Below are 22,355 nucleotides of genomic sequence, written 5' to 3'. Positions count from 1 at the left end.
CTTCTGTGGATATGTAGAGGTTAGTCTAAGAAGGCTGAGCCGACAGAGGACCTGATTAGCTGAGTTTGTCATTTGTCCATGCCAATTCTCCTAAGGAAGCAAAACCCTTTTTGATAATCTTAGTGACAATCAATTGGGGTATCGTAATGCGGGCAACAAAACGTTATTTAAATGGCACATCTAGACTTTAGTGCACAGCTTTTCAACGGCAAGAAAAGAATAAATCGGAGGATCATTATTGATCACGTGGGAGATGCACTGAACAATGAAAATCAGTCGTAAGAACGTAGCAAAGCTAATGCTATTGGTTGATTCGTGTCGCTCCAGCATCAAAAGCTGCGATCTTGTGTACCTTCCCGCATCGCCATCACATCACATGATGACTCAAGGAATAAAAACGAGTGGGGCAGGTGGTGTTTCATTGGCGGAGCAAATCAATGTCCGGCCAGAAGGAAAGCGCACGTTCAGTAAGCTATGTTGCATCTTATTATTGTATGATAAAATAATGGAAATGTAAAGTGCATGTATGGCTGAAGAATTTAAAAAAAAAAAAAATCCATAATTTATTACATTAAAACTAATTGAATCATATACATTTTAATTAAAGCAATTTAATTCTAAAAACCTTTTATTTTTGTGATAATTAAGTTAATCTAACCAATTATGATTGAAAATCACTGACATGAACATTGATCATCTTACACGACATAATCAATACTGACGTAAACAAAATTAATAAATTTTTAAATATTTTTTGAATTTTAAAAAGATTTCTCCTTGTTTTTTTTTTTTTTTTTTTTGTTGAGGTTGATGAGGATCGTGGCCTACCTAGGCCATCATCGATTGCCAAATCCTTGCTTAGCAGAGGGTCCCCCAAGGGCATGGCAGCCCGTGCTTGTTCGCCGGCCACAATGAAAAGAAAATAGTAAATAAAAGAAATAATACTAAAAATTTATAAAAATTATACATGTTAGCGCCGATCATACCATATAAAATAGTTGGCACCCATATTAACGATTTCCGATCAAAATTAGCTTAAATTGATTCAATTGACACAAATGCAAAATGTTTAAAAATAAATTGATCCAATTGAAAGAATTATGAATAAATTTGTATCAATGCAATAAGTTTAGGATTTTTTTGGTACTTTTCCTTATATAACTTGAGCCGAGAAGATTTTGACGCCCCATGTTATCAAAAAATAAAATAAAACGTGTGTGTGTTTTCATACGGTTTGATCATATGGGCTAACTTCTTGAGATATCACAAGCTAACCTTGATGTAACCTCGTTGTATTAGCTGCGAGGAAAATACACACAGCCTGCCGAAATGGCTCGGCATTGACTAATTACATCTGCACCTTGATTCGATTACTAGGATATATTACATCAAATGATAGAATAAGTATACGATCCATGCTTGTTTGTGACTCGACTTTCAGAAATATCGAAAGAAAATAAGAAGGCAGCGTGGCGCGACGCTTGCAAAAGACGATGATTAAGCAATCTGACTCTGAGGTGCTAATTAAGCAGAAATCTCCCATAGCTTAATCTCTCCATCGAGACTTCCGCTGCAAACCGTGATCGCATCGTTCTCATCATTCTCAGAAGCATCATCTGTTGAAGTCGAAACTCTCACCAGCGACTTCACCGGCCTTTCATGCTTTCCCATCATTCCCACGCAAAGATACCCACCACCCTCCTCGCCTCGTCGCCAGACCCTCACCGTCCGATCGCTCGATCCGCTGAGCAACATGTCATTGCCGACGATGGTCAAGCACAATATGGCCCCTCCATGACCCCACAGCGCCTCCCGAAATTCCATCCGATCACAGCCGTCATCTCTTCGCCACACCCCAATGGAACGGTCGGAACCCCCCGAGAACAAGACAAGTCCGTCGCCGCCAGTGTCTTTCAGTGCAAGCGCGTTGACACTGGATTTGTGCCTCTCCAACACGTGCATCAACCTGTGCCTCCTCTCTTTCTCCTCCTTCTCCCATACCCTAATTGCTCCATCGGCCGATGCCGTGTAAACCGTCCCGTCATCGGAAACCACCACAGCATTGACGGCATCGTCGTGTGCTTTATTCACGGACTCCAAGCACTTGTTCTCGCACGCGTCCCACACTTTCAAGCTCTTGTCCCATGAGACTGAATACATCAAACCCTCGTTGACAGCCAGACAAGAGACGGTGTCGCTATGCTCGATCCAGAGCCGCTTCTTGTGGCGCCTCACATGAACGTAGTTCTTGGGCAAGATAAAACGCATCAAACGGTCTTTGAGGGTTGGCAGAGAAGACAGGAGGCGGTGTCCTCTCGATGGCGCCCCCATGATTTGCCACACACGGATCTTGCGGTCTTGGTGGGCAGTAAAGACTTTGGAGCCGGAGAAGGCGATGGATTTGATGGAGCCAGAGGAGGGTTTGGCGGCGTTAAAGGAGTCGACATGGACTCGGGTCGATAAGTCGAAGACGTGGACTTGGTTGAAGGCGGCAGCATAGAGGAGGTTGCGGTTGGCCGCGAGGCAGCTGAGGTGGGGCGTTAGGGTTTTGAAGGAGGTGAGACATTGGTGGTTCAGTGTCATTTGGTTTTGCTGCATTTCGGTGGTGATATTAGAGAGACAGACAGACAGACAGACAGACAGTAAAACCCAGCCAATATTTGAGAGAGAGAGAGAGAGAGAGAGAGATGTTGCCAATGGGAGTTGGTGCTTGAGGTCGGGCTATATAGGGGCAAGTTTTTTTCTGAAATCTTTATGTCTTGTCTTTGCCGCGAGACTCGCAGGAAATTCCCCAGCAACTGTGGCACCTCACTCTAGGAGACAAGACAAGGTCAATTTCCAAGATAATTGTTGAAAATTACTGGAGACAGAAACATACATAATATATCTAGAAATAAATAGTGTCACATATATTTTTTATGGGATGTTCGATTATGTCTTACTTATTAGAGGTGAGTATGGTTCCAAGATAGAACCTGAAACCAAAGAATCAAATCAGTAAAAACCTATTAGGTTCTAGGTTTCAAAGCATGTAGAATAAATTTTAGGTCTAAAAAATTGAAGAACCCGTTTTGATAAGGTGAAACTTGAATTTAAACTTAAAATAAGTTTTTGTGTTTTTATATATATATATCTTCACACGGCCCTACGATGTTCTGTGACGTCCAATGATGAGTGTATAATATGAAATCACTAATCTGAACTTTCATTTTATAACTAAAACTTATATTTTGTTAATATTTTATTTTTTTCATGCGTCTAAATTTAAATTATGGTCAGCAGATTAACAATAAGTTGTGGTCATTAAAGGTGATAATTTTTTATATTCGCTCGATTAATAATGCACATAAAATTTGGAACTGGCTCTATAACCCATGACAGGGTAGGTTCATTCTACTTTGTGCAAGGTAGATTGCAAGATCCAAAAAATAAGGAACATGTTTCAATGAGTAAGTTCTAGATTCCAAGTACAACATATACAAAGTCCGGAATCGTTCACCTCTAATTACAATCTACCATATCGCTTAGTATTCAATTTTACGAAATCGCGTTGATAATCTCATATTAGTAGCAATTTTAAATGTGAGCAGTATATTATCGTGGCTATGATGGCTACCACAGAGAAAGACAGAGGAGCTTTGGTGAGGAAGTGGGAACCGACGGCAATGGCCAGAGAGAACAACTGTGATCGTAGATGGAGAAGGCGGAGCTGCCGGAGGCCGGAGACAGGCCTCATAGGGTTGCTTGCAATGCTTGAAGAGAGGAAGAGGAAAAGAAAAAGGGAATAAATTCCCAAATAAACTCAGTCCTCCAAAATCAAGAACTAAACGTGAGTCAATGCATCGTTTATTGCGCCTCCATAAAATCAAGGACATCTTTCATTACAGGACAACAAAACGAAAAGATTTTGGCCGGCCACCCAGGACTTGGTTATTATCCAAGCCTAGCCTGGTCATTTCCCTGTAATGCGTCCAGGTTGTTTCACCTGGTGGCATCATCGCGGAGATCCCAGTTGAGCCCCCTTTCCCTTTCGGGAGTGGCCGGGGTAACTCAGTGAGGTCTACCTTTATTTTTTACTGGGAAAGGAACCTAAGGGAACAAGCAGGTTCTCCATGCTTCCCTATTTAAACCCAGGAGCAGTTTAAGGACCTGCTCAGGTCCTAAGGACATCTTTCATTACAGGACAACAAAACGAAAAGATTTTTCTATTACTGGTATATTTACGGATAAGCTGGCGAATGTCAAAAAAAAAAAAAAAAAACTACTAGTAAAAATTTATCCATCGTCCGGTAGTTTCTCGACAACCTGTTAGTAACTTATTGACACTTTTTATAAAATTACCAACTATTTTTAACAATTTGCAAATCAATAAAATTTCTTATATTCAAGTAATCCTTGTTTGCCTTTCTAATCAATGTCTTAAATTAACAACTCTTGTATGAGTACCTATTTTAATTTGAGTAACTTAACAATATTTTAGGATTAATATATCTATTAAGTTTTGATTATCAACTCTCATTTGAGTTACTTACCAACTTTTTTATGATTAAGCGATTGACTAAGTTACCCTTACCAACTCATTATATAGTTACTTATAATTATATAACGAAATGATGACACATAAATATTTGAATCTTTGTCTGTTTTACAATAATGCCAAAAAAAAATTAAAATTCAATTAAGTACTTCAACTTCCCAAATTTAGCTTAATGGGAGGTCTTCGTTTAAACAAATTACCATGTCGGTTTGCTGACAAGGCCAGCTCATTTAGCAAAAGTTAAGCTCAGTTCTTTGAAGTGGTTGGGTTGCTAAGCAAAAATTATTGTCGTCTTTATATAAGTGTGGGGTGATGATGAGAGCGATGACGCTTTTTTCGTAGTTTAATATCTTTCCGTAGATGTGGCATCATTTGAAGAGGCCATATTAAATGCCAATATGAATAGTCAACAACTATTCACCGTCATCCGTGTTCAATTTGACACTTTCGGTTCATGATTTAAAATGGAGGTCTCACTTTGAACCACACTTGAAGTCGAGGTATTTGATTGAATAAAATAAAGTTTGGATACTCGATCAAAAAAATGGAAAAGTTTCTGATATTTGTGTTGTCATTGCCTTTTTCTAAAATTACCAATGCTTATTTACTTTATTTATTAGCGGTTTAAATTTACAATGTATTATATGAAATTGCTTAACTTTATTTGTGTGATTTACCAACTTTTTTTTTTTATGAAATTACCATACCGACATTTATTTGGTTTGCTTTAAATTACTCAAGAAAGGAAGAAAGAAAGATTCTCTTACTTCTCACCAACTTTCGTTTGCCTTTCTTGATAACATCTTAAATTTACCAAAGTATTATATGAAATCACTAAACTTTACTTGAGTAATTTACCAACTTTTTTCCCTGATTAAATAACCCAATAGAATTTTAAGTTGAAAAAAACTAATAGCCACTTGGTAACTCAAAACTAGTTCATCACTTAATCAAAGAAAAACGTTGGTAAATAACTTAAACTAGTGCTAGTATTTCACATAAGAATTGGAAAATTTGTGGCACAATCAAGAAAGGTAAATAAGATATTGGTAAACAATAAGAAAAGTTGGCAGCTAAGAAAAACTAGTTAGTACTTAATCGAATAAAAGATGGCAATTCACTCTAACTGATGTTTGCCATTTCTAAAAGAAATTGGTTAATTTAAAGTAAGGTTTATAAATGATAAGAAAAATTGACATGATCGGCATTAAAGTGAACATTTTTAATAAATTTTTGAATTTTTTTATAATTTGTTTCTTTCTTCTTTTTCTTCATTTTGGCAAGTGAGAGCAAGCAAGCCCTCGCAGCCATGGGCAAGGGTGCAAAGTCCCTTACCAGAACTAAGTGAGGGTCACCTCGCTCGCAACCGGTGAGAATGCGAAGGCCCTAGGTGAGGTGGCCCTCACTAGCTGAAATGGAGGGAAAAAAAATAGAGGAAAAGAATAATAATAAAAATGAAAAAAAGAAAAATATAAAAAATTCAAGAATTGTAAAAATCTCTCTCTCTCTCTCGCTCTCTCTCTCTCTCTCTCTCTCTCTCTCTATATATATATATATATATAGATAGATAGATAGATAGATAGACAAAAGACCATTTTGGTACTTTTCCTTCAATACTTCAAAATGCATCGTATTCCTTGACATAGAGACTCCATCGGTAGACATCGAACTTCAATTCAAGTTATAATTGGGTCAACGAATTTCGATTTAAATCATGAATATGTTGAACTTCATTTCCTTACAATTCACATAGGCTAAATTCCCCATTGTGTCTCCCCAAAGATATACCACATGAAGTTGATAATGACCAAATTATGTATGTATTTTGCTGAAAAGTATCAATAAAAGATCATTCAAAGTATTAACTGATTGATGAGTGAATCAACAAAGGATATGGAAAGTCCTTATTCTAGATGAGAAAGTAAAAGGATAAGGAATTTTAAGGTACAAAGACGGGAAGCAATTCAACCTAGCCATTTAATTTGCAGAAAAAGTAAATATTACAAACAAAAAAATGAAGTCATGTGATTGATTGGAGATCTTTTTCAAAGAGTAGGATGTGGTTCTTTATAGCCCACAATTGACAATTATAAATGGTTATTCAATTTTAAAAGATGACTTTCTAATCCTATCTTCTATATAAAAATAATTTTCTAATCCCACCTATGATCACAAGAAGTTACAAAATCCACAATTTCCTACCATTTACTAATACCTATCTAAATGGAGTTACATATAAAAAAAATATAACTATTTGGCATTTATATGTCGATGTTGATGACTTTATCCCAATGGAGATTCTCATCAATAACTAATGTTTGGCATATTATTGATGCTCTTCAAACCGTCAAATATTATTTTCATTGATGAATTCTATTGTTCTTTTTTTTTTTTTTGTTCAGGATGAATTCTATTGTTCACCAAATTATATCATTATTGACTAAGTCTGTAAGTTATCAATTATAATCAAAAGTTTGTGTCAACAGTCTGAAATTTTTCTTTTTGTTGAGGAATGTCTAGTTGCTCTCCGATGAGTTGTTTTTCTTTCCGTCGAAAGTCGCTCTTCAACGATGATTGCCATTTTCTTGAACTATTTCAAAATTTCCGTACTTCCTTCGAGGCCCAACAACTTTGTAGTGTCTCCAACACCAGTCTCCTCGTCCGCGCCAACCTGTTGGGCCGTCCACGAATTAACATTTCGAAATTTGGTAATTTAGTTAAACAGTTGCTAATTTTGCAAATTAAAAAAAAAAAATCCTCCAATAAAAGTATCGGTACGTTACCGACAAGTTCTTTAGGAAAAAAAGAAAAAAAAAGTCGCCCTTCATTTACTTACCGGCACGACAGCTAAAATATCTCGGCACCAAAAAAAAAAGTGCAATCATTATTTATGGGGGAAAGGACGGATTTTTTTCTTTTTTTTGAACGAGGAAAGGACGGATTCAATTATGCTCAATTTAGTGGGATCTCAAAATGCATAACGTGGCGCAACGCAGTGCAGTGCGGTTCGCACTTTTCATATGTCGTTGATGTTGTCGGACGATGATTGATCAGGAACCAATGGACAATCGGTGTACTGCAAAGACAAGTAATTATAATCCAGATCGAACCCGACGTTGACGTCCCTCTGCTGGACCACCCCGAGGATAGAGACCGAGTCGCCGGACAGGATCGTCAGGCAATGCTGCCCCTGACCGACCATCTCCCATGCGTTCTTCTGCGATATCTCGAACGCCAACCCCTTGAACATGATCGTTATGGCCGGCGTGCCCGACACGGCACGCCCGCATAGCACAGATAGTCGAACTCGTCCTTCGACGGGTCCCTGCCGAGCTTGTCCTTCGTGTACTTGCTCACTGTGCCGGCCACCACCTTGTAGGCGGTCGGGTCGAGGATCATGTGGGTCACTCTGGTGTCGACGATGAATCCCCTCAACCCGTCTTCGGCCATCCCGAAAACCCACTTCGGTATATTCAACGGCTCCCTTACAATATTAGGAGAAGACATTTCATGAATTATATTTGTTAGGTCTCAACTACACTTGTCAAAATGAGTCTTAAATTCACGTAAATAGATCGTATATAGATCACTTAATTTTGAAGAGTCTACTTTAAATGGGTTTTAAATTTAAAGGATAAAATAAACGAGTCTTAAATATGTTGAGTTTAGAACCTATTTTCAACCCATTGGGCTCACCCACACTTTCTCTCCCTCTTGAGCGAGGCTCGAGTTTGCTACGTGTTGCCATGGTTGGCCATCGGCCAAAGGACAAGGAAAAATAAAAAATTCAATTTTTGAAAATTTAAAATTAAAACTCATTTATTTTGAAAAAATAAACACAAAATATATTAAAAGGATTGTATGGAGTAAAATCAAATTAGATTTTTCAATTTTTAATTTATTTTTAAATTTGAAGTAAATACTAAAAAATATTGTTATTTTTCTAGAAAACAACTTCCTATAAAAACATTTTCAATAAAAAAAAAAAACAGAGCCTCAATTTAAAAAAAAATTATATAAATTGTCTACTAGATTTTTATTAAATGAAAGTATTTTAGCAATATCATGTTTCAAAAAAATATAATAAGAAACAAGCTTCCTTAGATTTTGAAGTATTTTAGCAATATATATATTTTAAAAATCATAATGATAAGTTTTCCTAAGTTTGATTATATATGAAATTTTTTTTAGTGATATGGGTTAAGTTAAGTATGGGTCGGGTTGTACAACTGGGTCATAAACAGATTAAAGGGTGAATTTTGGTTGGATCATTTATGACCCAACTAAAAATCAATCTGACTCATTTATTTAACAAGTCTAATATCGAAATATTACCAAATTCAAACGATGACATATCTATTCAATACATATCAACGTACCCGACCATTCAAGCCGAGTCAAATCGAAAGCTCGGTACCTGCAACACTGATATCCTCCACCTCCACATTGTATTGGAGATTACGCTGTATCAATAGCGGGGTCGAGTTCTCCTTCGGAACCACGGCCGCCAAGATCCCAAACCTCACCATGCTGTGGCCGATGGTGGTGTTAGTGTTGCTCGAGATGCAGTAGGAGAACCTGCCTTCCCCAATCTGGCTCACCAGAGAGATAGGCTCCCGGTCCATGCCCGCCAAACAGGCCGGGCTCGGATTATCCCATCAGCCCCAACTTTCCCGCCCGCACCCGAAGATCATGCCGGAGAAATTCCTCTGCCCGACTCGCGAGGAAATAATCGGAAACTAGACATACGTTCAGACAACAAAAGCATACGTACCTTAAGGGACGCCGTGCCGTCCACATACGCGGACTGGTATTCGCAATCGAGGATTGCATTCGCCCTACATCGAAGGCCGTGTACCAACTCGCATTCTTTCGTGTCGCAGTAGACTCGACCGTAAGTACTAGAATTCTTCGGGTCGTACGGGGGCGTGGTCTGGTTGTAGCACAGCCCGCGAGGCGCGCATTGCAACCATACCAGAGAACTCCCCGTGTCCGGCACCCAGTAGGTCTCCAACGGCGGCGTTCCGATGCTGAATTTCAACACGTACGAGGTGGTCGGTGGTCGGTCCGAAGGGGTAGATGGGGGCCTTGACTAGGGAACGAGAGAAGTCGCTGCCGCCGCTGCTGTTGCACACCCCCGATAGCCGGAAGCTGGCCCTTTGTGCAAAGTACTGGCTCCGGGCTTTAGCTGCCCGGACAGCCTCGCGCCGGATGCTTGCGGGCAAGGCGTTGGGGTTGTAGATTGGAGATTCGGGGGAGCTACGGTGGATGAGGGCCGACACGAGCCCTTTGTCTTCTTTGGATGTGATGGAGGAGGGAAGATTGAAGATTAATGCGAGAAATAGCGTGATTGTGATTATGCGTGACATTGTGGTCTTCTCCATCTTCATTGAAAAAATAACAAGATTGCCACATTTCTTCTTATCTGTCGCGGGTATTAGTAGGAAATTAATATATGAAATTTCATCTTACTCTTAATCATTCGTCATGTCATGAATAAATTCAGCTTCTTTCTTTGGACGAGCGTATTTTAGGTAGACATCGTTTATTTTCCCATCCTACCGTATATTCCCATCTGGACAAACCACTGTTTAGTCAATAATCGATTCGTGCAGTCTCGGTTGATTTTGTACATCAATGCTTTAACGTTGCACGTGTATCCCCACGAGGCAGGGACAAAGCATGTCTGAAAATTTTCCATTTTCTTCAGTCCGATGATGACGGGCCATTGTCTTGAAGCCCGACATCTCAGCAATGTCTCTCCTTGTTTGGGCCTACCTGTTGGGTCGTCCATGAGACAAAGCAAGTTGAAGAGGTTGTGCGATTCATCGTTCGGAACCTGCATGCTGAAGATCGCTCGATCCTCCAAGAGCCAACCCAGATGATTCTTCATTGTCATCCTCCAAGAGCAATATATATGTCGACACCGCCACGCTGATAGAAAATTAGGGCTGTTTAGTAAAGTTGTGGAAACAAGAACTTGCGTTTGGTTCGGCTTTAGAAGAAAGTCTTAGAAAAATGCAAAGGAATTTAGCGAAAAGAAAATTTTCAAAATACAAATATTGTTTAATAAAAGGTAATTTAGAAAAAGCAATACATTGGAAAGCAACTCTAATTTAAACCCACCCCATGGTGACCGAGTTGGTGGAATCACATGTTGGCCACACGCAAGGCCGGGGTTCGATTCCCCAACTCGTCATGATGCGCAACTAAAGTGACGAGTCGTGAGAGGTGGGTCCCTGCGCTAACACCCCCGTGGTTTACGCGTAGCTGTTGTTGGTAGCGAGGTGGTTCTACGGTCATAAAAATAAAAAATAAAAACTCTAATTTAAATACTATTTGGAAAAAGTTACACTTTGTAAAAAAAAAAATTGTTAGTTAAAAAAAAAAAAAAAACATCAAACATTTCTAGCGAGGCTCAAACAATCGATGGGCAAATGGTGAGCTAGATTTGGCTACCAATAGCCTCGCCTGAGGTTGTGCAATCTAGGCAAGGTGGCTTGAGGTCTCATGACATCACGTCTAGGCTCACACAATGCCCTAGGCGATGGTCACCAGCCTCCGTCTAGCTTCTTGATGCAAAATGCAGGGAAGATGAACAGTGCAAGAGTCCAATAAAATCCAGGACTTGCATTATGAAAATTCAACATTCCAAAGTATCCCAAAACTTGCTTTGGGCTAAAATCCTTTGAAAATACAATTGTGATTTCCCAAAACTCTCCAAAAATTGCCAAACACTATTTACAAAAGAGTCTTTGAGGCCCAAAGGCTTTGATAAAGTCGAATCCAACACCCAAACTTGATGCTATCCACTAAGATATCTTCATTGTTGACACGTCAGGCAGCGTAATGAATTCACAGGTTATTCCCCAGCTTCGCAACTCGATCCTAAAGTTTTTTTTTGTTGTTTCCCAGCCGGGCGCTCACCAATGGCACAGCGTTTGTCACTTATGAAGACCGGTGTCCGTCCATACGTTTCAACCCAAGGCGCTTGAGAACATACGTATAGGCGATGGTCCAGTGGCGCCTCACCAAACGAGGATGGTCACTGGAGTTGCCTTATCTAGGGTTTACAGGAGGTGGAAGGGGGAAAGAGGAGCCACCAAAATTCAAAAGTCGACCCCATCACTCGATTATTCCATTTTCGAAAATGTGGGGAAGGGAATAGAAAGCCAAAGACTTCATTTTCCAGGAATTCTGGGGGCACACGTCTCGGAAAGGAGGGGAGGAAACCGGGGATGGACTCAGTAGGACAGGGGCACGAGGGGGGGTGGCAGGAACTATCGAGGCAGCTGTCGGACATATCCAACGCACGCCCCTCAATATTCTCTTTACTTGGATCGTTCAGTGCTGGCTGTGGGGGCCGTTCTCTCACGAATCATCCCCATCAAAACGGGTCGTGGGGACCGATGCGAATGGCACGGTGCGCGCATGTGGACGAGCTCGGTTTCATATACCGCAGCCCGATTCCAAAGGATTCTTCTCTTTTCCCAGAAGTGCCATTATCGTATTCGTTTCTTATTCTATTGCGCGGCCCGGTTGGCTCTCTCTCGTTGTCCTCGCTCGGAGCAATGCGTGATCTGCAAATTTGCAAATCCCCAAGAATTATCTACTGCTTCTTCCACTCCATTCTCTCCTGTTTTTCTCGGTTCGAGATGGGTAGGTGTCGGCTTATGCGTACCTCACGGGTCGAGGGGATCCCGAAACCCGCGTTTATTTGGATGTGGCTTGGCGGAGCATGCATGTTTGGAGAATAATTATCAAAGGTATCGCTAGCTAGGTGGGGGGGAAAGGACAATGTAAAAAGGTCTTGCGCTAGTCTAATAGTCTATTGATGAACAGCATGATCTCGTGTTAGTTAACAGTTGCCATTATTCTTCTTACATGACATTTTCTTGAATTGATTCTAGAAATAGTCGGCTTAATGAATGTTAGGGTTTTGTGGTTGAGAACCATCACGTCACAGAAAGATGCAGCCCTTGATGTTTATTTTATCAGGGCCGTGAAAAATCAGGGTCGTATGATTCAAAGTGGCCGCTCGTCTTTAACATCACTTTCTCTCTCTCTTTCTTTCATACTATTTATGCCGAAATCGCGATCTTAGAGCATAAGATTGATTAATCACTAAACTTGTCTTAACTACGCTTAATCAAGGAAAAAGGAAAGAAAAATCAGCTGGACTTGGAAGGACCTAGAATCAGGCCATGATGAGCAAACTGTACATGTTTTTGAGAGCCAGACCAAAGCTTTGGATGCTTTGGAATTCATCTGGGGATGACAGACGGACATGGTTAGGGCAAATGAGCTGTAAGAGAGAAGATTATGAGAACCCAATGATGTCAGGTTACTATTGAGATTAGATTAAAAGAAACAGAAAAGATTACTATAATTTGGGTTGGGACTTGGAAGAAGACAGAAAAGCATTGCATATAAGAATAGGAGAAATACAGAAGCTTCTTAATCAGCAAGCTGATACTAACTATATGGTCAGATAAATATAAAAAAATATAAAAAATTATAACATAATGAGAGATTCTAAGTATTCTGACATCGTACATTATATCATTATCAATTACTAGATACTAATTGCTTAAACTTTTTCCCATTCTCAAGAGAAAGTACTTTGATGGTATGTACACACACTTGTTAGACGGTCACAAAATAATTTCACTAATTCTAAGAGTACTCTCATAAAATCGATTTAATTGGAAAATGGTTTCGAGTAATTGAATCGGTGATTCAATATGAAGGGTTTCGGTTTTTGATTTCTAACATCTTAAACAATAAATAATCATCTATAATTTTTGGATTGGAGTTTCAATGTCTAAATGAGATTCAAAGGGGCATTTTATGAGGTCGGGATTTGTTTGCATGAAAAAAGAAAGGAAAATGTTTTTCAAAAGACAAGGGGTGTGCTGCCGGAAGACGAAGGAAGAGGGAAATGATAGAGAGACACGTGTGATCAAATGGGACAACCTGGAAACACAATCTCCATTTTGTTTTCTTTTTATCCTCTTTTCTACTCTTATTTTAATTTTTTTTAGCCCTTATTTTTCCTTGAGAGGGACGGCCGACTAGTCACCGCCACCCATCCATGCCAATCCCATTTCAGCTCCCCTTATAATTGGAATCCAGTTTTTCTTATTTCGGCATTGCTCTCGCTTTCTCTTTCTTTTTCCCTTGGACCACCCCCCACCACTTTTCTAAAGTTTTCACTAGCTTTAAAAATAAAAAAAAACCAAAAATGCAGTAAAAGGCGGATGTGTACGTTGATGAGCAGATCCGATCATTAACTGGAATACTATAATAAACCTTAGACAAACTATCTTATCAATAATTCACTTCCTATAAAAGAGACGCGATGTACCAATCAATTACCCATTTTCCACATCATTCTATTCGGATCGAATATATGGCAATGACTAGAAGGGCTTTTCAGTAATTTTAAACCATATTGAGGTGTGAACATTTGTATGGGGGGGTGCCATGTTAGGGAAGTTTCAACCCAGAAAATCAGAATCATTTGTGGAAGAACATGGAAGATTACGGTCAAGCAGGTTCACTAATCTCTCTCTGGTGAATTTGGAAAGGTGAGGGGACAGCGAGGTAACACGTGACAGAGACCACAGTCCCTTCGGACAAATGCATGAGACAAGATAGTCAATCTATCATTACCCCTCTCCCTCCTCTTCCTCACAAAAAAATTAAATTAAATTAAAAATAAATAAAAATTAAAAATTAAGCCACAAAAGAAGAAAAGGAAAAAAAAAAGGTCTTTCTCTCTCTACAGCACAACAAGAACGACAAAAAAAAATTGCGAAAATCTCCCTCTTTTAGGCGCGCTCTCTTTCTCTCTCTCCTTGAGCTAAAAAAGAGAGTGTTCTCATGGACATTCATCTTCCAAAGGCATCCCAAAAGAACAAAAGCATGGCGTTCTCCTTCTGCTGCTTCCAAAACCATCTCAAGAGCCCCTCCAAATAAAAGGGGAACAAGAAAAGGGGGAAGAAAAAGAGAACACTCTTCGGAGGGTTCTTGCAAGTGAGAAAGCCCCTGCATTTCTTGCCTTCCAGAGTGAGAGAAAGGAGGGAGAGAGAGAGGGGAGGTATTGCAGCAATGGGTGGAGTCACTTCATCCATGGCGGCGAAATTCGCCTTCTTCCCGCCGAACCCACCTTCCTACCGGATAATTACGGACCATGCCACCGGGCTCTTGCTCCTGGACTGCTTCCCCCACCGCGAGAACGTCGACGTCCTCCGCCTGACGACGCGGCGGGGCACGGAGATCGCCGCCGTGTACGTGAGGTACCCCATGGCCACCTCCACGCTGCTCTACTCCCACGGCAATGCCACGGACATTGGCCAGATGTACGAGCTCTTCGTTGATTTGAGCATCCACCTCAAAGTTAATCTCATGGGGTATGTAAATTTCCCCCCTTTTTTTCTCGTCCTTCATTTTTTTGGGTTGTCCCTTTCGCTTTCGCTTTTGCTCTTTTTTTCCCCTTTTTCCTGGCATAATTTTGTTGATGAATGCGAATATGTTTGAGCTGAGATGGCTCTTCTGTCCTGTATGGAGATTATGCAGTGTTGATTCGCGATAATTTTTTTTGTGAAGATAACTATCTCATCTTTCATTATTTTTTTGACAGTTTTTGATATAGAAATTTGTGGAAATGTGTTATTTTTGCGCACTGGCCAATTATCTGAAACATGAACACCCAGTTGGAGTAACATGGAGTAACTATATATAGCATTAGTTGTCTAAAGTTTAGGAGGAAGCTTGATACTGTCATCTGAATTGGATAGAATGGGTGAATTTGATGATTTCGTTTTTTTTTTTTTTTGTTCTGGGTAACGATGCTTATCAATGGGAAAGTGGGATGTGATCCTGTCTGAATGTTTGGGTGGGGCTCATTTTGCAGGACTTGAAAATTTCTAGCCTACCGTCTTTTCACTTTTTTCCTTTCAAATAGAATTGAACGATTCCGATTTTTTGTTGGTTGACTGAATGCTACTCACAATATTGAGGGGTGCAGTAACTTATAACTGGAAGTATATTATCATATGATTTTCACTGCAGAACAACATAACGGCAGTTCTTTTTGCTGATTCTGTTGTGTAACTTAGTGATCCTACTCTTATTATGATGCCCTTATAGATGTTGATCTTCAAATGTTCAAGGTGTCCAGAAAGGTGCTTCTTATCCGTTGCAAGCAAAGGACCTTTCACTTGGCAATCTCTTGTCCTTTATGTTTTTTCCCTCCAAGATTTTACTTTTAGATGCTCAAGAGTTGGGCTACTTGAATTCTCCATGTCCACGAACTTAATAGAACATTCTGTCTGAGAAGACTCTGTGGCTAACTGCTCAATCCCTTGGTGTACACTACACTGATTTTTCCCCGATGATTCACTTCTAATTTATTGAAGTGATCATCAGACCACTCTTTAGTACCGTCAATTTATACACCTAGTTGCAAAGGAATGAAAGTAACTAACCAAACTAGATGCTCAAACTTGAGAAACTGGGTGGGCTGACATAGAACTAGTGTCTCATTCCAAATTATTTGGATTTGCATTACCTACAAAATTTTCGCCTTGACACTCGGGTGCAGAGAGTGGCTTCCATTTCTAAGAAAAAAACCACAAAGTACAATCATCGTAACTCAACATTACAGATCAAGCATAATAGAAATGTTGAAATCTTGTGTTTTGGCTCCTTGGTGAACAAGTCCCCTGCATAGACCACATCTAAGAGATATGAATCATGAATGTGATGGACATGCATTTTGTTCCCCAGGTACGACTATTCTGGTTACGGGCAATCGTCGGGAAAGGTAATTGCTTTCGAATCTTTTCTACACTCCACTCTCTTGCAATGGATAAGGAACCACCTCATTTGGATTATGTTTCGCAGCCAAGTGAGAACAATACATATGCAGATATTGAAGCTGCATTCAAGTGTCTTAAAGAGAATTACGGTGCTAAGGAGGAAGACATCATTCTTTATGGCCAGTCAGTTGGAAGTGGGCCCACTGTGGATCTCGCAGCTCGCTTACCTCGTCTAAGAGCTGTTGTTCTGCATAGTCCAATTCTATCTGGGTTGAGGGTCATGTACCCTGTCAAACGCACATATTGGTTCGACATCTACAAGGTACTTATCTTTGTGCCTGAGATAGTCTGGACTCAAGCATGTCATGACTAATATTGTCCTTTCAGCTGACCTTATCTAGTGTAAAGGAACTAAACAGAAATCAATGTGTCTTCATGCAGAATATTGACAAAATCCCGCTGGTGAAGTGTCCAGTGCTGGTTATCCACGTGAGCACCTTAATCTTTTGGAGCTGCAATAATAGTTATAACAATGGATTCTTAAGCTCATCGACTGACCATGTGCATGACCTGCAATTTTCTTGTTCCATACGTAGAGAACATAGCACTTGTAGGTTTAGGGTTTGATGAGGTTAGAATGCTAAATTTCAAAATGAAGAGCCTTTCTTGCATTGCAGACATACTGGAGAATTTGGTGCAATGCTTAGGGTTTGATGAGGTTTGCCTATTAATTGGGGCCACCATAGCAGGCGCAAGCAAAAGTTTACTGCATGGAGTCACGTGATATAAAGTTCAGTTGCAATAGAAAGAAAATTAGTGAAGATCGAGATTTCTTATGAATAAGCTCCTCTCTGAAACGGATTCAAGACCGATGACTTTCTAATTGCTGTTGTTCCAAGTGCTGCCACTTCATTCTTTTGTAACTGTTTCATTTTGCATCCTTGTATTGCATCAGGGAACAGCAGATGAAGTAGTTGATTTCTCTCACGGTAAGCAACTATGGGAACTGTGTCAGGAGAAATACGATCCCTTGTGGCTCATAGATGGAAATCATTGTAACTTAGAGGCGCACCCAGAGTACATCAGACATCTTAAGAAGTTCATATTAACAGTCGAGAAATCACCTTCTCGAAGGAGTAGTTCAAGGAAAAGCATAGACGGGGTGGAGCATTCGAGGAGGAGCACAGAATATTTTGATGCTCCAAGGAAGAGTACCGACCGGAGGGAGAAATCAAGAAAGAGTACAGACAAGCCCGAAAAGCTTAGAGTGCCAAACCACAAGTACAGTAATGTGGAGAGGCCAGATAAGTTTAGAATACCCTTTGACCACGTGGAGAGATCTCGGAGGAGTGTGGAGTTTTATGAGAAACCCCGAAGGAGTATCGACCAGCAGGTCGAAAAAGGGCGCAAGAGTGTCGACTGTTTGGACAGATTCCGTTCTGGGTAAGCTGTTCGGAACTGTTTTTTTTCGCTTCATTTTTCTTTTATTGGTGTTGGGTGGGACTAAGTTGAGGTGAAAAGATTGGTATAGAAACAGATAGACAAAACAGAGAGGGCATCACTGGGATTTAACCTTTGATTCATTGGTTTGGCATTTGACATATAATGTTTTAACCACCTGTACTTTTACTTCTATTTGGGAGTCCCTTTCAAGACAGATTGATTGTACTGCGGTCTTTGGTGTGATGGAATGGAAACTCTTTGCATAGAGAAGCTTACTTCTGATGATCCTTGAATCTATCAGACTTGACCACAGATTCCGACGCCTCGATGCTCTCATAGTCCGAATAGCATTGTTCTAAAAGATGATGCCCTCGGGTCAAATTCTAGGTGCTCTTTAACTGATGTATTCAGTTTTTGTAGGTTCAATAGAGGTCGAAACTAATAACTTAGTTCTTAATCCTTCTTGGCAAGAGAGAACCATTTGATAGCAGCAAGATTCTTGAGACAATTTACAGTTTCAGACAAAGAAGTGTCATCTCACGCTAAACCGACGTGCCATCTTTCACAGCACTTGTGTATTGTGACCGACACGGCTTCTCCCCTGCTGAAATGCTACGCTATATTTGCATGAGATGTTAGTCCTGATCTTTCCATGAATGCTACCTCCCAACTCGTTAAATCCAATGGCCAACAAAAGAAAAAAGAACCAGTAAACCACAAAACCGCATGTCATTCGAAATTGTTAATCCAATAGCATCTGGATTCTCTTTAAACTGAACTATAACTTTACGGAAAGCATTGAAGATGGAACTTCATCTTTTCCATCTGTCTTTTAAAGGAGCTTAGCTGGATAGAACCTGTAAAAGAAAAGGGTATTTTTAAACTTTCAGGTTCATGTAACTTTCATACAAAACCGAGCCTTTGAAGATGATCTGCAAGCAAAAGCTTCTGAGAAGCCCAGACTTAAAGGGCAAGCATCGTTTCTGGTTTTCCGACACCCAAGAAGGCACGCCACCCGCTTCCATGTGCCCAAGCTCTCCACTCATTATAGAATTTGGCCTCGCACCCTCCCCACTTTCACACCGAAAGTGAAGGTCAGACCTTTTTCTTGGTGAATTCTGCAACTGTACAGTCATTCTCTCGATTCTCCAAACTTAGATAAGATTGGTAAAAACTTCTGATAGGCTCACAATCATCTCGAATATAATTTCGCAAAATATAATACCACAGGAAAAAACGAGGCGGCATTAAATTGCAATCGGCTTTTTTCACCATGTCGGATCGAGCATGGACCACATCGATGGTCGAGATTCTCTTGGCATGTGACAACCCCGAGACTCGCCGAGAATTTGAACGTGTTCTCTCTGCGGGGCTCCTGATTTCTGGGATAGTTAAGCCCTTCAATCGTAGAAGGGATGAGTATCCGACACATGACACCACTCCAATTCCACAAGCAAACGATTCAATTGGACTGATTAGTCAGACCGTAAGATTCCCTCCATAACTGGCTCCAGAATCTCTTTAACCATATTCTTTAATCAGCATTAGGAGTCTCGGTAACCTGCATCTGCATGGGTCATGCATATTAAAAAATATGTATACATAGAATATTATAGCATTGCATCAGAAATAAGCTATCTCGGACGCAAAAGACGTCTGTCCCATTAACAAAACTTTGGCTTATATCATCACACAGTTTATCCTTGCACGTAATCTGATCCATCTCGAATTCATTCTCATATGAAATTCATTCGCTTTCTTAAGCCGTACGGTCGCACTTGCATAATCATCGATGCCATAATTAGGCTGGCACCCACTAATTTATCTAGTAGATAAGAGTCGATTAATTAAATCGGGGAAGAAAATAAGTTACGGTCCTCCAACACCGAGACCTATGATACTTACATACAGATTATCTTCAAATCACATAAGTTTGCTCGACTCAGATGCGTAACTGCACACGTCATATACAGGTTTAGATGGACATGCCAGATCTTAATCCAATATTGGACAAGGCCCTCCCATTTAAAGCGTTCATCTTTATTATGCCACATCACTTGGTACATCGATTAGCATCCTAAGCTAAATGTACAAGGAATGACATAGTATTCCCTAAATTAGGATTGCTTGCACACGACAAAACCCTCCTGAAATATAGTACTGCAGTTCACACCCGAAAAGCGAAGAGGTTTCGGACGTTATGAAATCCTTTTGACGTCTCCCTTGCAACAAAACCGTGTGGCCCCTCTCGATCAGCAGTCTTCCAGGAACCTGCAATCGCCATGCCTCGTCACCCCCCGGCGCTCTCCTTTTTTACCTTATTCGTCCTCTGTTTTTTCTCGTGGGCGATCGGCGTGATCGCGTGTTCGGCATGCAAAAGATAGCTGCAAATGTTATATCAGCATTTCCATTCTGTTATCTTTCTGATGTTTGCAGGCCGTGCTCCGTAACCGGGCTTGCTTGCGCGCGTTAATCTCTTTGTATTTTAGTAATGAATGAGGCGTGTGATTGTTGATGCCCGTAAGCAACTTGTGACTTCTTCAGTTGTCATCCCTTCTTCTCTTCTCGCATCTTCCTGTCTATATATATCGTCGTCGTTGTTGTCACTTCATTCCTCCATATAAACCACACTCGACTCCTTGGAATTGCCCACATCCTTTCATAGCTTTGCGTTGCATTGAGTTTGAGCTCTCTGGTACGGAAATGGAGCTTAAGAAACTCTTCTTAGTTGCCCTGGCGCTCGTGTCGATCCTCGGGATCGCCGAGAGCTTCGACTTCCACGAGAGGGAGCTGGCGTCGGATGACAGCCTGTGGGACCTGTACGAGCGGTGGCGGAGCCACCACACGGTGTCCCGGAGCCTCCACGACAAGAACGAGCGGTTCAACGTGTTCAAGCACAACGTCATGCACGTCCACCGGGTGAACAAGCAGGACAAGCCCTACAAGCTGAAGCTCAACAAGTTCGCCGACATGACCAACCATGAGTTCAGGAGCTTGTACGCGGGGTCGAAGATCAACCACCACAGGATGTTCCGGGGCGCGCAACGTGGCTCCGAGAGCTTCATGTACAAGGACTTCGCTCCAGTGCCCCCATCCGTCGACTGGAGGAAGAAGGGCGCAGTCGCCGACGTCAAGAACCAAGGCCACTGCGGTGTGTACATGATTCACTTTCTCATTTCTATAAGGTCACAAGTCGCTATGAATCCTAAGATTCTTCAAGGTTATGGTTTGGGATGGAACAGGTAGTTGCTGGGCGTTTTCGACCGTGGCAGCGGTCGAGGGAATCAATTACTTGAGGACGAACAAGCTCCTCTCTCTTTCCGAGCAAGAGCTGGTGGACTGCGACAACACACAAAACCAAGGGTGCAACGGCGGGCTCATGGATATTGCATTCGAATTCATCAAGCAGAAGGGAGGCATCACGTCCGAGTCGAATTACCCTTACCAAGCAAGCAATGGGACCTGTGACGCTGCCAAGGTAAATTAATCACAGTCCAAGCTCAACTCAATTCTACAGTCTTTGAAACGTTGTCATGCGATCTGTAAATTGCCCTTTGATATCTCGCAGGAGAATTCCCCGGTGGTGTCGATCGATGGACATGAAAATGTTCCCGCCAACGACGAGGATGCGTTGCAGAAGGCGGTCGCTAATCAGCCTGTGTCTGTGGCCATAGAAGCAAGCGGTGCAGATTTTCAATTCTACTCCGAGGTAAAAGTTACTCAATATTTATATTGAGTAACTTTTAACATGTTATAAACTGATTTAGCAGAACTTTCAAAAGAAACGTCTCGTTTATGCAGACACGAGGATTACAATTTTGTCAAGGCATAATCCTGATTAACTTGTGACAATGACAAGGAACTAACCATTGACGTTCCTATAACAGTTGATCCTGCTTTCAAAAGTGTCCTAATTATGTTTCCGAGAGTCTTCAAGAACTATGGCTGGTTAATCTAATCCACGCCAGATTCACTAGTTTGTCTAAGACTTCACACGCTTGCTTCCATTCTAAAAGCAACTGAATTTGCTCAATCGAACCGTTACCTCTTGGTGAACCTATCAGGGTGTATTCACTGGAAGCTGTGGCACACACCTAGATCACGGAGTCGCGATTGTTGGCTACGGGAGCACTCTCCAGGGGACCAAGTACTGGATCGTGAGGAACTCCTGGGGTCCAGAATGGGGCGAGAAGGGCTACCTAAGGATGGAGCGTGGGATCGAAGCTAAGGAAGGGCTGTGCGGCATAGCCATGGAGGCCTCATACCCCATCAAGAACTCCTCAGATAATCCCGCCGGAGTTTCGTCTCCCGTCAAGGATGAACTCTAGGCAATGACTCAAGATTGACTAGTGATCACAGTTTCTTAGGCTTTCGTTTATGTCCTCTGCTTGAAAGTGTGCATGTCCTGTGTCCACATAGACACAAATAATGTCTGCTCCCTATGATTACACAGTGCATGTTTATAGGGTCTCATAGGCAGCAAGATAAATTGGCCTTTCCCTAGAATTGTTACGGTACAAATAATTCAAGATCTACAATGATTCAATTCC

The 22,355-nt window shown here is 41.1% G+C and overlaps 3 protein-coding genes across 3 annotated transcripts; 2 read left to right on the top strand and 1 right to left on the bottom strand.

The window, feature by feature from the left end:
• Nucleotides 1-1,253: 1,253 nt before the first annotated feature.
• On the bottom strand, nt 1,254-2,673 carry LOC104426209 (protein JINGUBANG). Its single transcript, XM_010039184.2, has one exon. It carries the CDS (start codon nt 2,596-2,598, stop codon nt 1,525-1,527), a length of 1,074 nt encoding a protein of 357 aa, XP_010037486.2. The 5' UTR covers nt 2,599-2,673; the 3' UTR covers nt 1,254-1,524.
• An 11,667-nt stretch (nt 2,674-14,340) lies between these two features.
• On the top strand, nt 14,341-18,090 carry LOC104426208 (alpha/beta hydrolase domain-containing protein 17B). Its single transcript, XM_010039183.3, has 5 exons — nt 14,341-14,952; nt 16,331-16,367; nt 16,448-16,684; nt 16,804-16,851; nt 17,318-18,090. Exons 1-5 carry the CDS (start codon nt 14,651-14,653, stop codon nt 17,807-17,809), a joined length of 1,116 nt encoding a protein of 371 aa, XP_010037485.2. The 5' UTR covers nt 14,341-14,650; the 3' UTR covers nt 17,810-18,090.
• A 1,919-nt stretch (nt 18,091-20,009) lies between these two features.
• LOC104426207 (vignain) lies at nt 20,010-22,355 on the top strand. Its single transcript, XM_010039181.3, has 4 exons — nt 20,010-20,956; nt 21,048-21,283; nt 21,374-21,514; nt 21,870-22,355. The coding sequence occupies exons 1-4, from the start codon at nt 20,509-20,511 to the stop codon at nt 22,131-22,133; spliced, it is 1,089 nt and encodes a 362-aa protein (XP_010037483.2). The 5' UTR covers nt 20,010-20,508; the 3' UTR covers nt 22,134-22,355.

Source organism: Eucalyptus grandis, chromosome 11, assembly GCF_016545825.1.
Source record: "Eucalyptus grandis isolate ANBG69807.140 chromosome 11, ASM1654582v1, whole genome shotgun sequence".
NCBI classification, from domain to species: domain Eukaryota; kingdom Viridiplantae; phylum Streptophyta; class Magnoliopsida; order Myrtales; family Myrtaceae; genus Eucalyptus; species Eucalyptus grandis.
Note: the sequence above shows the minus strand (reverse complement) of the source record. Positions and strands in the feature narration are given on the sequence as shown.

Coding starts and splice junctions, on each gene's coding strand:
- LOC104426209 (XM_010039184.2), bottom strand. CDS start 2,598: ATGCAGCAAAACCAAATGACACTGAACCACCAATGTCTCACCTCCTTC.
- LOC104426208 (XM_010039183.3), top strand. CDS start 14,651: ATGGGTGGAGTCACTTCATCCATGGCGGCGAAATTCGCCTTCTTCCCG. Junction 14,953..16,330: donor CTCAAAGTTAATCTCATGGG/GTATGTAAATTT, acceptor TTTGTTCCCCAG/GTACGACTATTCTGGTTACG. Junction 16,685..16,803: donor ATTGGTTCGACATCTACAAG/GTACTTATCTTT, acceptor GTCTTCATGCAG/AATATTGACAAAATCCCGCT.
- LOC104426207 (XM_010039181.3), top strand. CDS start 20,509: ATGGAGCTTAAGAAACTCTTCTTAGTTGCCCTGGCGCTCGTGTCGATC. Junction 20,957..21,047: donor CAAGAACCAAGGCCACTGCG/GTGTGTACATGA, acceptor GGGATGGAACAG/GTAGTTGCTGGGCGTTTTCG. Junction 21,515..21,869: donor ATTTTCAATTCTACTCCGAG/GTAAAAGTTACT, acceptor TGAACCTATCAG/GGTGTATTCACTGGAAGCTG.